The 15,038-nt window shown below is 45.4% G+C and overlaps 1 protein-coding gene across 1 annotated transcript in view; it reads left to right on the top strand.

Moving 5' to 3' along the window:
* Nucleotides 1-2,565: 2,565 nt before the first annotated feature.
* Nucleotides 2,566-15,038, top strand: part of LOC113018040 (von Willebrand factor A domain-containing protein 5A-like) — a 35,737-nt gene continuing 23,264 nt past the window's right edge. The window contains exons 1-5 of the mRNA XM_026161115.1: nucleotides 2,566-2,700; nucleotides 13,519-13,566; nucleotides 14,185-14,387; nucleotides 14,483-14,705; nucleotides 14,836-15,002. Of these exons, the coding sequence (XP_026016900.1) occupies nucleotides 13,524-13,566; nucleotides 14,185-14,387; nucleotides 14,483-14,705; nucleotides 14,836-15,002 (636 nt within the window). The 5' untranslated portion in view covers nucleotides 2,566-2,700; nucleotides 13,519-13,523. The remainder of the gene's footprint in view (nucleotides 2,701-13,518; nucleotides 13,567-14,184; nucleotides 14,388-14,482; nucleotides 14,706-14,835; nucleotides 15,003-15,038) is intronic.

Consider the following 15,038-nt stretch of genomic DNA (forward strand, 5'->3'; position numbering starts at 1 on the left):
GCATTGTCTCATTTCAGCAACAGGTCTGTGCTAGGCAAACCTATCAATAATTGCTTAATTTTTTGTTTTGTTTTTGTTCTTTATCTTTATAAGTAAGGCAGGAAGAAGTATAGGGCCATTTTCTATAAGGGTTTGTATCAGTCCAGCATGAACTGGAGTGGGCCTTTGGGACAGAGCAGGAGAAACAGCAGGAAACAATAAAAATTGATCTTTGGTTATCGCTTGCCAAACTGGATAAACTGACCATAAAACGCAACTTTCAAATTTTGCACATTGGACTGCTTTTGCCTGTTTACAAACTATCACCACAGTGCAGCAGTGGTTTGTTGATTTGAAATTATTGGATGTTTGGTTGGACAAACAGTGGACACTCTTGGTCTCACCAGTAAGTCATGTCCCAATGCTCCCCTTGTTTCCAGTGTTAAGCTTGTGTGTCTTTCTCCGCTTCTCCGTATTTGTTGTGCTTCCAGTTTGATTCCCCACTATACAGCTGAATTGACAGCGTCTGTTTAACATCATGGGACAGTTCTGTTTGATATTGTTCTGAAGCATTGAAGCTCATATTGAAAAACGTTTCATTACTCAGAGCTTTTCAACACAGTCATGTTTGGTGACATCTGCTGGCCAAAAGCAGCTTGAATCTAAAACTTCTAATGAACGGTTTCATTATGATTGCCCACTATACAGCTGAATTGACAGCGTCTGTTTAACATCATGGGACAGTTCTGTTTGATATTGTGCTGATGTGGTTCTTTGAATATGTCGTTTTTGTGGATTGAAAAAATTATGTCTATTTTGATAATAAATCAAAGATGAATAAACCTTCCTTGTTTAAACATGTGCCATGGTGTGTTGTCCTTTTGCTTGTGACTTCTTGTTAGTTTTTTACTAATAAAAAAGCCAGGAAGAGCATCCACTTTTCCTGTGCCCATGTTCTGATGATGTTTACTATCGCTTACAGTATAAGTATAGACACTGCTGCTTCATTTTACTTAGCAAAACTTAAAAACAATTATTCTGATCTAGAAATTTGGTATTTAGATTGTGAGACACACGCCTGACTGGTATATCACAGGAAGGTGGTGTGTGTCTGTTTAAACACGGATGAGATCGGTCACAGGTAGGTGATTACATCAGGGGCTTCAGGTGGAAACCCAGAGAGGGACCCACCCAGGAGCACAGACCACAATAAAACACCGATAGCCAACAGGAGAGAGAGAAAGTGAGAAGACAAACCAGATGGTATCAGCCAGGGAAGACTATAGGTGACCATAAAAGTCTGATATTCATATTAGCATAGAGCAGCAGAGAGGGTTTTTCCTCATCGGTCAAAACAGTTGTGAAATCATTTCAAAGCTTTATTTGTGCTTCATTTCTAGACAGAAGATCGTGATTCCTGTCTGCTCTGTTTCATTTAATTGTTGTTGATTTAATGAATTAGGCCAACAGTGAAGTGTGGGCCACCATTCTGGCTCTGATCTGGCTTCATGCTTTCAAGATGGAAGCAAAGGACGAGTGGGAGCTTCTGGCTATGAAGGCTGCCTCATGGCTCCGTGCTCAGAATGATCGTAGCAATGATAATAATAGATAAATGATTTAAAAAATGCTTTATGCTACAGTGTAGTTTTGTGTTGGACAAGTGAAAACATTTGCTTAGACTTTTTACTTTATTCAAAATTGTAATCATAGTTAATTAGCTTAATACTGAACAAGTTGCGTGACAAAAATACATTTACATCATCTTAAATAATTAAAAGCAACATGTAGAATGGGACATTTCAGAATCATATACAATACTATATACTTTTTATTGGATCATAATTATCCATTGATATGTATGCTCTAGATGATGATTTGTATGATGAGTTTAATAACTCTATACTCCTGATTAGCCAGTCCACCTCTGACTGTTTTAGCCATGGGCGATGTGTGACCTGAACAAATTCAGAAGCCAAACTAAACTAATCAAATTAAGTTTGCTTACTTGCTTTTTTTTTTATGGAAACTAAGTCCATGTGTTACCTTATCCTGTGTAGGTAATGTCCTGTGTTAAGGTGTGACTATTGTGTTAAAGAAATCTCAGTTGAATGTCTGATTTACTCTTTAAACTATATTTTAAAATAATTTGTACTTGTTTTTGACCACCGGTGATGCAACTTAATAAAGTATCTTTTACTGCTTTTTTGCTTTGGTATAACTGAGGTGTAAACTTTCTCTAATAAAGACACTGATTAATTAATGAATAAGCAGTGATTGCACTTTTTCTACATTTCAAACTGAAATGGGTCAACAGTTAAAGTTTACATATTCACAAAACGCTTTTCTGTTTCCTAAATGTTTCTCTTGTTCACAAGAGGATGCAATAATGCCATATATTATAAGCAAAGACTTTCACGTGAAGTACAATTATTTTTAGTGTAAGAGTGTGAGCGTGAGACCTTTCAGGACTTCAGAGCTATTGCAAAGTAAAAATGTAAACCACAGAAGGAATTCTAAAAAAAACAATCCAAAGGAAAAATGTTTTGCAATTTGACGCTCCGCCCACCCAGTGCATATCGGTTGGTGGAAAAAACAAGGAAATGGGACGTACCCGGTAGCAGTGACTTTTTTCAATAAAGTCTGCTGTTTGTGGCGTAAACATTGCTACAAGAACAGAGGAGTGCAGTAAACCTATCAGGATACACCCGTCTATCAATAGAGGTAAGCTTCTATTGCGCATCATTCTTCACTGGCGGCCATATTTTCATATCTCACGTGTTGATTTTACCTAATTCCATTTTTTATGAGTTTGTCGCTCAGTTCATTGTCACGTCATTGGTTGCTTTTTCAGTTTTCATTACTGCCTTTTAACAAATGTTTTCGGATCCCAGACAAAACAGTTTCAAAACTATTCAGTGGCACAAAACTGCATAATTTTGTGTGTAGTGAAAAAGAACTATTGCCTTAGATTCTGAAAGTGTCACGTACTAGCAGGTAGGTGCACAGTCACTCTGTCACAATAACAAAGAGATGCCATTAATTGTCTGCACAGAAAACGCCTCCGACTGGAAGTTATCAGAGCGTAGAAGTCCCCGGTGTTCCTGCTTAACTGGTTTTGGTGTTTTCTGATGGCGTTTTCCAACATTTCACTGCGTGGTAACGTGATCCAGATGTTTCTAGTGGCATCTAATGCGAATCTTTGTAGATGCCAAGATTCAAATTTTGCGATACGTGTGTCGAGTCATTAAAATTATGTTTAGATAATTTAAAGGATAAATGATATTTTTATTTTTAAGTAACTTAAACGGGTTCTAATTGCTGACCAAAGTAAGTTTAGCCTGCGAACTGCCCTGCATGATGAGTCACAGGCACACCCTGTGCTGACAACTACAAGGGGTATTCATTGTTATTTGTGTGCGGATTATCGCTGAATGAATTCAGATAAATTACTAATGCAGTGTTTTCTTCTTTAAAATGCAGAGCTCATACAGGACTATAGAAACAAAAGAGAACCACCCCCTAAAGCATGCACTCTTTATAACGCACTCTATTGTGTTGGTAAGGAGCAGGTTATGTTCAGAGTTGCAGTTTTAAATTCTGCTGCTAACACAGAACGCCCTCAAGAATACTAATTTAATCAACACAATTATCAAGCAAGGTGGTTAGCACTGTTGCCGCACAGCAAGAAGGTCCTGAGTTCAATTCCACCATCAGGCCGGGGTCTTTCTGTGTGGAGTTTGCATGTTCTCCCCGTGTTTGCGTGGGTTCTCTCCGGGAACTCCGGCTTCCCCCCACCGTCCTATCCCCACAAGCTGCATGTAAAGACATGCAGCTTGTGGGGATAGGTTAATTGCATAATCCAAATTGCCACTAGGTGTGAATGTGAATGGTTGTCTGTTCCTGTGTGTTGGCCCTGCGACAGACTGGCGACCTGTCCAGGGTGTACCCTGCTTCTCGCCCTATGACAGCTGGGATAGGCTCCAGCGCCCCCCCCCCCCGCGACCCTGAAAAGGATAAGCGGAAGCGGATGGATGGAATTATCAATTTGGTCAATTTTATTGATTGAATTGAGTATTTCATTGATCTATTTAAAATGTATTGATTTGATTTCTTAACAAATCGAAGCGTCTACAGGTTAGTAATGTTAAAATGTTTAATGTTTCAGAGTTCTAATATGCAGATGTGGCGTTAAATAAACAGCAGTACTGAGAGCGCACTCAGCATTAAAATAAAATTAAAAAAAACTCAATATTTTAATTTCAACATTGTGTGTAAAATGAGAAGAAATTTTCTGCACAAAGAAGTATTTCTTTATTTCCAAGTATTCGTGTCACTATCAAATTCTGTTCGCTATAGATTTTTAATCATCTTCACCTGATTAAATCTCTTAATGTATTGAGCGGAATCCATTAGAAGTGTCACGTGAGCAGTAAAGCGCCAGCCACCCCCTTTTTTATGAGCGCGCACAGAACAACCGCGGTCAAGTGAACCATCATTTGTGCGTCGGGGTGAAACCAGCCGCCTCTTATCCTACCGTGAAGCGTTGGATATCTTCTTGTTCGCTAATCGAGACACCCACACAAACGCACAGAGGAAGTTAAGAGAAATAAAGCTCCAGGACCATTGTTTTCCCCAGTGAAGTTCTCATTTATTTTTCTTTTCACTTTCGCTGGTAATGTGCTTCTTACTTCACAATTCAATGGAATCTTCAATGTGACCGCAACAACACTCAGTTTCATCTCAATCAACTGCAAAATTCCTGAGAAGTGGTCACTCAAATTCAACCAGGGCTGTAACTATAGATTATTAATCTATCGATTATTCCATTGAGTAATCTGATAAGAAATACTTTGTCGTATTAATGAGAAATAATAAATATCGTAAAGAAAAAGAAAATACGTGTCTATCAAAATGAGCTGCTCACTGTTTTCTAGTAGAAATTGCATTTTTCTTTTCGTTTCATCCGTCATATTTCATTTGTCAGTCTCTTTCTCCCCCAACTAATGGCTCTGCCTCTTTGCTCATTCGGTGCGTAAACAGACTCCAGCTCCACTTTAAACTGTGCCTGCACCATCAAAAATATTTTAGTTATTTATCCGCCATTTTTCAATTGGTCTTCAGAATCAGAATCAGAATCAGAATACTTTATTGATCCCTGGGGGAAATTATTTTTTGTTACAGTGCTCCATTTTAAACCAACATTAAGACAAGACAGACAATACGCTAACTAAGAATAGTACAATATATACATATATATATACATACATACATACATACATACATACATACATAAGTCACTTATAAATAAATATTTGGAAAAGAAACATGTGTAGTTGTAGCAGCAAACAGTGTGTTAAGTGGATGCGTTGTACAGGGAGATGGCCACAGGCAGGAATGATTTCCTGTGTCGTTCAGTGGTGCTTTTCGGTAATCTCAGTCTCTCACTGAACGAGCTCCTGTGACTGATCAGGACTGTGTCATATTCAAAAATTGGCACACATGTAGCGGAGTAACCCAGAGGAGTAATCAACTGAGAATTTCATGTCAAGGATGCTTTTAATTAATTTTTATGTGATGTTATATTTGATTGGATATGTTGAATTAGACCAGAAATGTCCGTTAAATTTCTCCAGAATTATGCAGTGGAATGAGGAAAAAAAAAAACCTGCACACGTGAGTGTTCAAGAAGAAAAATCCAATTTCATTTAACTGTCATGTATAATTTTAAATACATTTTTAACATGATGTTGACACATTGCTTTGAAATGTTTTTTCAGTTGAGTAGTTGTCCTTTAATTTATTGGGTGTTTAAGCAGTTTAAGATCCTACTTCTAGAGTAAGTGAACCAAAGTAGAAATATGTTGAAAGTATCATGTCAACTGTGAAGGATGGCTTTTAATGAATTTTGGAATATGATGGAATAATTGCGTGATTGTGTTGAATTTTACTTGCCCTCTAACTTCTCAGAAATTTTGTTGACTAAACCAAAACAACGCAGGGCCGACATTGACTGAGAAAAAGAAGGCATCGTGTTTGTCATGTAAAAACGTATTAGTCTAACTATTAAATCCAGTGTTTTCAGGCAGAAACGTGTGAAACCTGTACTTCCAAAGTCTTATTATGTTGTCATGTGACTCTGCTGGTTTTCGAGCAGCTAGTTTGCTCTGCTCCTGGTGAATTTCTGATCATTCTTGAAATGATCTGGTGTTGTTTATAAACTGAACTTTCCCACAATTTGAGGCATTCAGAAAATACTGGTTGAGGCTATGTGGATGAATATTCATACAGGCCAAACAGGGCAGTTTCCTGGGCTTTTAGAACCGAGAACAAAGCACTGATGCTCACACAATATCAGTGTGAAAAACTGGTGAAGAAAATATGGTACATTGTTCCAGGATGCATAGAGGAGGTATTTCCTGCATGTCTTACCAGGAGGACGTCTTAGGGCTAACCCCACAGATGCTGGACAGATTGCATTTCTGGGTTGGATGGTTGTGTGTGTATACTGTAACGTTCACAAGAACCAGACGGTTGGGGTCTCAGTTTGTCCGTTTATTCGGCACATAAGCCAGCGGGTTGTTAACTCAGGGGGAAGCGCTCTCGAACTACACCTCTCTTCAGCCTGGCACACACACAGAACAACCAGGTCCCCCCACCCCTTCCTGTACACCACCCTCACTACTTCCTGCAGCCCAACCAAACATGAATCTTAAAGGAACAACAACAGTGTGCAGAGAAAACCAACATGTCACTGTCCAGTAACACTTAACCATCGTTACACTGCCCCCCCAGCAATAAGTTCCTCGTCCCCGAGGGAACGACACAGTCTCTGAGGCGGGGCGGTAGCCTACGTTCCCTCCTTGACCTCCTGAGCCCCTGAGGAGGACGCGGAGCTTCGGGGCTTTGGGGTGAAGAGTCCGAGGGGGGGGAACGCAGCCCCGGTCGGGGGCCCCTCTGAGCAGGGTCATGGACGCTCTGTACACGTCCCCTCTGGAAAGGAGGGGAGGGACTGTCCTCTGTAGGGGGCCATCCGGTCTCTGTGCAGCGCTACTATCCTCCCCCTAGGAGGCAACTGCACCCTGTAAACAACCTCCCCCACTCGCTCTAGGACGCTGCAAGGCCCCACCCAGCTGCTATCCAGTTTAGGACACCTTCCCTTCTTCCTCTTTGGGCTGTAGACCCACACCAGCTCCCCAGCACGGAAGTGCCTCCCTTTAGTGGTGATGTCGTAATTCCTCTTTTGGCGCAGGCCTGCCTTCGCCAGCTGCTCTCGGGCGTAGGAATGTGCAGAATCCAGCCGGTCCTGCAGCTTCCTTGCGTAGTCCCGGCCCGGTGGTGCCTCTGGCGCGTCCGGGGGTTTCCCAAAAGCCAACTCTGCAGGAGTTCTCAGCTCTCTCCCTAACATGAGCAGGGCAGGCGTACATTGGGTGGAGTCCTGCACTGCCGACCTGTAGGCCATGAGGGTAAGGGGAAGATGGTAATCCCAGTCCCGTTGGTGTTCTGAGGTAAGGATGGCTAGCTGCTGGGCCAGCGTCCTGTTAAACCTTTCCACCAGCCCATCGCTTTGGGGGTGAAGTGGGGTGGTGCGGGTCTTCTTGATCCCAAGGCGTTCACACATGGCAGCAAATACCTTGGACTCAAAGTTACGCCCCTGGTCACTGTGGAGGGTCTCTGCTGTTCCAAAGCGGCTGAACATCCCCTCCACTAATACATCAGCGACCGTCTCAGCCTCCTGATCTGGGATGGCGTATGCTTCCGGCCACTTGGTAAAATAGTCCATGGCCACAAGAACATAGCGGTTTCCTCTGTCTGTGCGAGGAAATGGGCCCATGACGTCCACAGCTACTCGCTCCATTGGGGCTCCTGCTGGTTGCTGCTGAAGCTGAGCCCGGGACTGGTCTTGTGGCCCTTTGTGTGAGGAACATGCATCACAGCTGCGGCAAAAGTCCTCCACATCCCTCCGCTGTTGACCCCAGTAATAGCCCTGGCGGAGGCGGCGAAGAGTCTTGGAAACCCCAAAGTGGCCAGAGCCAGTGCTCCCATGGCAGGCTCCCAGCACAGCTGACCTCAGCGACCTTGGCACCACAACCTGCCACCTCTCCTCCCCCGTGGCAGGATCCTTCCAGGCACGCTCCAACACCCCCTCCTTCAGCCTGAGAGCTGCAAACTTGGCCCACAGCCCCCTGGTACAGATGGAAAACCCAGTGACCTCATTCCAAAGGGGTTGCTCCCCCTTCTCCAGCCACTGCAGGACCGGCAGCAGGTCTGTGTCTTGTTCCTGCCGTGCCCTCCACTCCGCTGCATCCACCACCAGAAGAACCCTGCAGGCGAGCTGTGCTGCTCCGTCTATTGTCGTGAGTTCCCGCTCTATTTCCTCTCGCTTCTCACAGTAACGGCAGCCAGCTGCAGCACATGGGCGGCGAGAGAGGGCGTCTGCGTTAGAATGGTGCGTCCCTGCTCTGTGCTCCACGGTGAAATTGAAGGCTTGGAGCTCCTCCAGCCAGCGAGCCACCTGTCCCTCTGGCTCCCTGAAAGACATCAGCCACTGAAGGGCAGCATGATCAGTTCTGACAACAAATGCTGTGCCGCACAGGTAGTATTTAAAGTGTCTCACCCCCGCCACCACAGCCAACAGCTCTCGTCGTGTGACACAGTAGCGCCGCTCGCTCCTGTTCAGGACCCGGCTGAAGTACGCCACCACCTTCTTCCCTTCCGGTCCAACCTGCGACAACACCGCTCCCAGCCCCACATTACTTGCGTCAGTGTCCAGGACAAAAGGCAGGGCGGGGTCAGGGGGGGCAAGGACTGGGGACTCTGTCAGCGATCTGCGGAGGGTGTCGAACGCCTGCTGACAGTCCTGGGTCCAGATGAAGTCACGGTCCTTCTGCAGCAGGTGGAAGAGTGGTGCGGCTATGGAGGAAAAGCCCTTCACAAACCTCCTGTAATAAGACGCCAGTCCTAGGAAGCTTTTGAGCTGTTTCTGGTCTGCTGGTGTGGGCCACTCGGTAATGGTGTGAATTTTTTCCTCCAAAGTGCTGATGCCCTCACGACCCAGCTTGTGGCCCAGAAACTCCACCTCCCTCCTCATGAAGTGGCACTTGTCGGGATGCAGCTTCAGGCCTGCAGCCGCCACCCTCTCCAACACTTGTCTCAGGGCATCCAGGGCAGCATCAAAGGAGCTCCCGTGCACTAGAAGATCATCCAGGTAAACCAGACACCGTTGCCGTGGGACGCCAGCCAGCACACTGTCCATGAGCCTCTCGAAGGTCGCAGGAGCGTTGCAAAGGCCAAAACTCAGGACTTTGAACTGCCATAGTCCCCTGTTAGTGCAGAAGGCTGTCTTCGGTCTGGATTCCGGGGACAGTGGCACCTGCCAGTAGCCACTCCGCAGGTCCAGGGTGGAAAACCAGGAGGACCCGGCTACTAAGTCGAGGGACTCATCAATCCTGGGAAGGGGGTAAGAGTCTTTCTTCGTCACTTTGTTGAGTGGTCTGTAGTCCACACAGAAACGCATCCTAGGACTTTTTTTCTTAGGCACCATCACCACCGCGGAGGCCCACGGGCTATCAGATGGTTCTATGATGCCCGCCTTCATCATTTCACACAGCTCCCTGTCTGCAGCCTCCTGATGAGCCAGGGGCAGGCGGCGGGGGCGCACTTTAATAGGCTGGGCATCCCCGGTCTCAATGACGTGCTCTACCAAGTGTGTCAAGCCAACATCACTTTCTTTCAGGGCAAAAATGTCACTAAACTCTTTTAGTACCTGCCATAGACTCTCTTGCTGCTGTGGAGTCAGCCCCTCACAGTTCTTTGACCAGATACTCCTCACTGCTGAGAGCCTCTCCTCCTCCTCCGCCCGCTGTTCTGCTGGCGGGTCTGCAGGGGTCTCTGCGGTGGAGGTGGACGCCGCGGCAGATGCTGTGCAGACCGGGGGAGGAATAAGCGGCACCTTCTTCCCATCAGGGAGTACGAGGAGGCCTTTGCCTAAGTCCAGTACACCACCAATGGCTCGTAAAAAATCCAGCCCAAGGATGCAGGCGTCCTGCACGTCAGCCACCCAGGCAGCATAAGACACACCGAGGTCCCCCACCTTGAACTGGAACACTCCCTTCCCTCTCATTGGGGCCAGATCACCGGTCACAGTCTTAAGTTGCACGTTAGTCGGTTGTACAGCAGCTCCGGTTGGGACAATATCGGGTCGGACCAGCGTTGCATTGGATCCCGTCTCCAGCAGGGCCGTACAGGACACCCCCGCAATCGTCACTGGAACATGGCAAAAGCCGCCAACCTGGGTCCAGCCCACAGTGATGGCCGCACCGGGTGGAGGTGGCGGTGGTGTGGGGATGTCGTTCTCCCAGGCCCGTGTACTCCCGCCTACACGGGCCTGTGGGCGTTTCCCTGAACCGCTGCAAGCTTGGGGCACTGCCTGATGAGGTGTCCGACTTGTCCACATCCCCAGCAGCTCTGAGGTCGGTGGTGTGGGCCAGCCCGAGGGGAAGGCGACTGCAGCGAAGCTGTCTGCACCAAACTGCACAGGCCCGCTGGCGTCTCCATCTGTTCCACAGGTGCTGACACAGCCCTCACCACGTGTGCGTCGTCAGCGCCCCCAGAGGATCCTGCAAGCATCTCCCTCTCCAACGCTAGCTCCAGGGCTGCACTGAGTGTGGCCGGCCGAGCAAGCTGAGTTTGCATGCGGAGCTCTTTAGGGCTCAGGGCCTGCAGGAACTGGTCCCGAGCTAACTCCGCCTGCACTGATGGTGGCATGCTGTCATACGCCCTCCGGCAAAGGCACTCGACTTCATGGGCCAAAATGCGGAGGGGCTCACCTGGCAATCTGCGTCTGTTGTGGAACTCCGACCTCAGCAGCACTGGTTGGTTATACTGCCCGAAGCGCCTCTGAAGTGCTCCAACCAGAGCATTATAATCTCCCCTCTGCTCCTCGGTCAGCAGCAGCAGGCATGCAGCTGCATCCTCACACAGGCACAAAGCCAATTGGAGAGCTTTATGTTCCTCAGACCAGCCAGCTGCAACAGCTAACAGCTCGAACTGTGCGATAAACACTTCCCATGGCGTCTTGCCGCTGAACTTAGGCGTTTTTATATTCGCTGCAGCTTGCTGGGCGCCGCCATGTTTGTTTACATCACGTGACGGCGCGCCAAGCGAGGTCGACTCCTTCCCGCCGGAATCGCGGCCGCTGTGCGAACAGTTCCCGAGCCTAGTCAAACCTGGAGAAAATCCAGCCTCGGCAGACAGCCGCAGCGCCGTTTCCCTCACTCCATGGGCGGGCGAGCGCGGACGAACCTCCCTCTCCTCCCTCTCCTCCGTCTCCTTCTTAATCCTGCCCGGCAACATCCTCGTCTCGTAACGGCAAGCGTCGCCGGCAACAGGGTCTCGGGCGTTCTGGGGTTCTTTTTTCTTTCTTCACTTCTGACACCAATGTAACGTTCACAAGAACCAGACAGTTGGGGTCTCAGTTTGTCCGTTTATTCGGCACATAAGCCAGCGGGTTGTTAACTCAGGGGGAAGCGCTCTCGAACTACACCTCTCTTCAGCCTGGCACACACACAGAACAACCAGGTCCCCCCACCCCTTCCTGTACACCACCCTCACTACTTCCTGCAGCCCAACCAAACATGAATCTTAAAGGAACAACAACAGTGTGCAGAGAAAACCAACATGTCACTGTCCAGTAACACTTAACCATCGTTACAATACTTTAGTTCTTTTATAGTGGCATCAAAATAACAAATGGTAGATTTTGTCATAAATGCAACATAAATAACATGTACTTGATATTCTGGAAAACTCACTTTGTGTCAGGTTAAGGCTGTGTGCAGGCAGGAGTGGAAGTAGAAGGACCCAAAGTGCAGACACTCGGAGACGGAAAGTAGCTCAAAACTCAGCTTTTATTAGTGATGTGTCCTGTGTGTCGAAGCTTCGAATCGGGTAATCGCGGTTATTGGTGTCATGAACAATAGTAATTCCTTTATTCATTCAACTTGAAGTGCCACACACTAGTTTGTGTCATTATTGAGATGTACATAAGAATGATTACGCAGTTACACAATCATCCCAAAAACTGTGTACTGATAGTTTCCACTTTCTCTTTTGTATCAGACATACTGAGACAATATTCGGGATAAATAACCATGAAAAACAATTTATTTATTCGGTTTAGCGGTTTACACATCACATCATTATAATCATTGAGCCCGTTTCACTTGAATTGTCCACTTGATGGCGCAGTAGAGCAAATGAATCATCACAATGCTTCGAACCATGAGTCGACCAGTTGGATGGGAAGCTTCAGTTCATCATGAGGCTTCATCTCACCATCACTAGCTTTTATCGCTGGATGGCAAAAAGTGGCAAAAACGTAACCAAAAGCCAAATAAACTTACATGACCAGGCAGACAGAACACACAGCATAAATGAGAGTAGATCACAACACAGACACAAAGAAACACGGGGCTTAAATACACAGAGGGAGCAGTCAGGGAATGGGTAACAGGAGGGAAACACAGCTGGGGCAAATCAGGCCTAACGAGACAAGGGGAAGCAAAACCAGACACATTAACATCAGATATGGACTTTCAAAGTAAAACAGGAAACATAACACAGACTCACAGGCAGGCACTATAACAAAGGGAACAGAGACGTGGGACCAGGGCAGACACAGACACTGACTGGATGTGGGGATACAGCAGACAGGGGAGACGGCAACTATGGAACACAGACAGAAAACCAGAACACTAAAACTCTAACCAAACCCCACCCAGAGAACCTAAACTAAGAATGATCCTAAAACCCATAAAGCAAAGCTAGAATATAATGAAATAACAAAATCAAAGAACCAAAAACACAAAACACTGGGTCAACGACCCAGGGACCCTAACACTTTGTGTTCAGATGATAGTAAATAAGCTTTTGAGTAAACTACATTGAATAAAAGTGCAAGCAACAGAAAAATAAACATTTTTGTTTTACAATTAATTAACATGTTTTATAACTTTGCAAAATGAATGATATTTTGTACATTATGTGCAACATCAGATTTCTGTATGCTTACATGACAACCTTAGGGTAGTAATATAGATGCTTTCACAATGATTTATATGTATATGATGTGATTCCATAAGCAAAGTCTGTGTGGCTACAATTAACCATTAAATCTGAGATATTCATGCTGTTTTTAAACTCGGTGAGGTCGATCACAGGAAGAAGATAACGAGAGTGAAAGTAATGGTTTGTTCAAACTTGGAATTTTGAGAGGAGGTCCTGCTGTCGTTGTTTATTATAGTCACCAGTGGAACATTAAGTGAACATTTTAACCCTCAACCAATAAGTATTAAAACAATTATAATACTGGAAGTCCGATCATCAAAATGTGTGATAGTCATAACCACAACATTATCTGATAAGATTAATTTGGAAATATTTATTTTTTTTATATAGATAGATAGCTAAAGAATGTCTGAAATGTAGAGCACCTATGAATGTTATTTCAACACTAAGTCCTCAGATGTTTCTGTTTCACAGGTACAATGATGAACCGCTGTGGTCTGCTAACTCTCCAGAAGGAACCAGGTACTGACAGAAAGTAAAGGGGCTTCTGTTTACTCTCCAGCCTCTTTTCATTCATCTAAAATTCAAATGTAATGACTTTTTTTATTTGTAGTGGCTCATAATAATAAATGATTATTTCCCCATGACTGAGACAATACTCAACAAACCCATTTCAATAGCTGGATGGTCATTTGCTCTTTAGGTTATCAACATGAAAATTGCATTGAGGTTCATGGCCATTTTCACCTTCTGCTGACCAAAGTATACATAAGAAAATGTTGTGCTTCTCCCACACCCACTGGTGAAAAGTTCTGGATGGCATCAAGCTTACTCTGTGAAGTTGATCATATGCCTCTTGGACAGTAGTGTACTGCTGCATATGGCTACGATTAATGCAGAGTATATCCTTGTGATACAAAAGCACAGAAGAAAAATGATGGATACAAGAAACAAACAAAAATAAATAAATGAATAATAATATAAATAAACAAATAAACTTTGCAACACTGTTGGACAGTCATGTTTAAGTACCAGCGTGGTTTAATGGCTAACTTTTGTGTGGCTGAAATGTAACACAAGAAACAACCATTTTTAAAACGTGTATGGTTTATGTATTTATGATTGTTCTGTTTCTTTTAGTTCCTCTGAAGAGCATTGAGGTGGAGCTGGAGGTGAGGGACCATGTGGCTACAGTGGTCTCCACCCTGAACTACGAGAATAAGGAGGACAAACCATTAGAGGCTGTTTTTGTCTTCCCTCTGCCTGGAGATGCTGCTGTCTGTCATTTCAGTGCTAAGATCGGACAGACACAGATTGTAGCTGAGGTGAAGGAGAAACAGAAGGTGAGCTGGACAGTAAATATAACCTGATTATAAGTAAGATTCAAAATAACAATAAACACAGTGAATGTCACTGACATGTGTCACCTGTCCTTCAGGCTCGTGAGGAGTATGATGATGCTCTGAGCTCCGGTCAGCAGGCCTTCCTATTGGAGGAGAGCGATCAGAGTCCAGATATATTCTCTCTGAGTGTGGGCAGTCTGCCTCCAGGAGAGAGCGCCTCCATCAGGTTGGAGTATGTGACTGAGCTGTCTGTGCAGGCTGATGATGGTCTGAGGTTCTGTCTGCCTGCTGTGCTCAACCCTCGATACCAGCCTCAGGGTAGGAAAATCATCCAACACTTATTAATTTAGTTAAATATTTATCACAAAACAATCATGCTTGTAACAAGCATGAGTCCCAGTAAAAATGTACCACAGTGATTTGCAACTATCTCTAATGTCAAGTACAGGTAGTGAAGGTGCAGGAGTCCAGGTGACTTCTGTTCCAGCCTCTCTGGTGCCCTACAGTCTGTCTTTCTCTGCCCGAGTGTCCTCTCCTCGTCCAATCTCTAAAGTAGAGTCCAACTGTTCCCTGGACCCTCTCCAGTACCTCAACACTGATCAAACCCAGGCCACGGTAGGTAGAGTGCTGCTGTGTCTGCTCTGTACTTAT

This window comes from Astatotilapia calliptera, unplaced genomic scaffold (assembly GCF_900246225.1).
Source record: "Astatotilapia calliptera unplaced genomic scaffold, fAstCal1.2 U_scaffold_35, whole genome shotgun sequence".
Classification (NCBI taxonomy): domain Eukaryota; kingdom Metazoa; phylum Chordata; class Actinopteri; order Cichliformes; family Cichlidae; genus Astatotilapia; species Astatotilapia calliptera.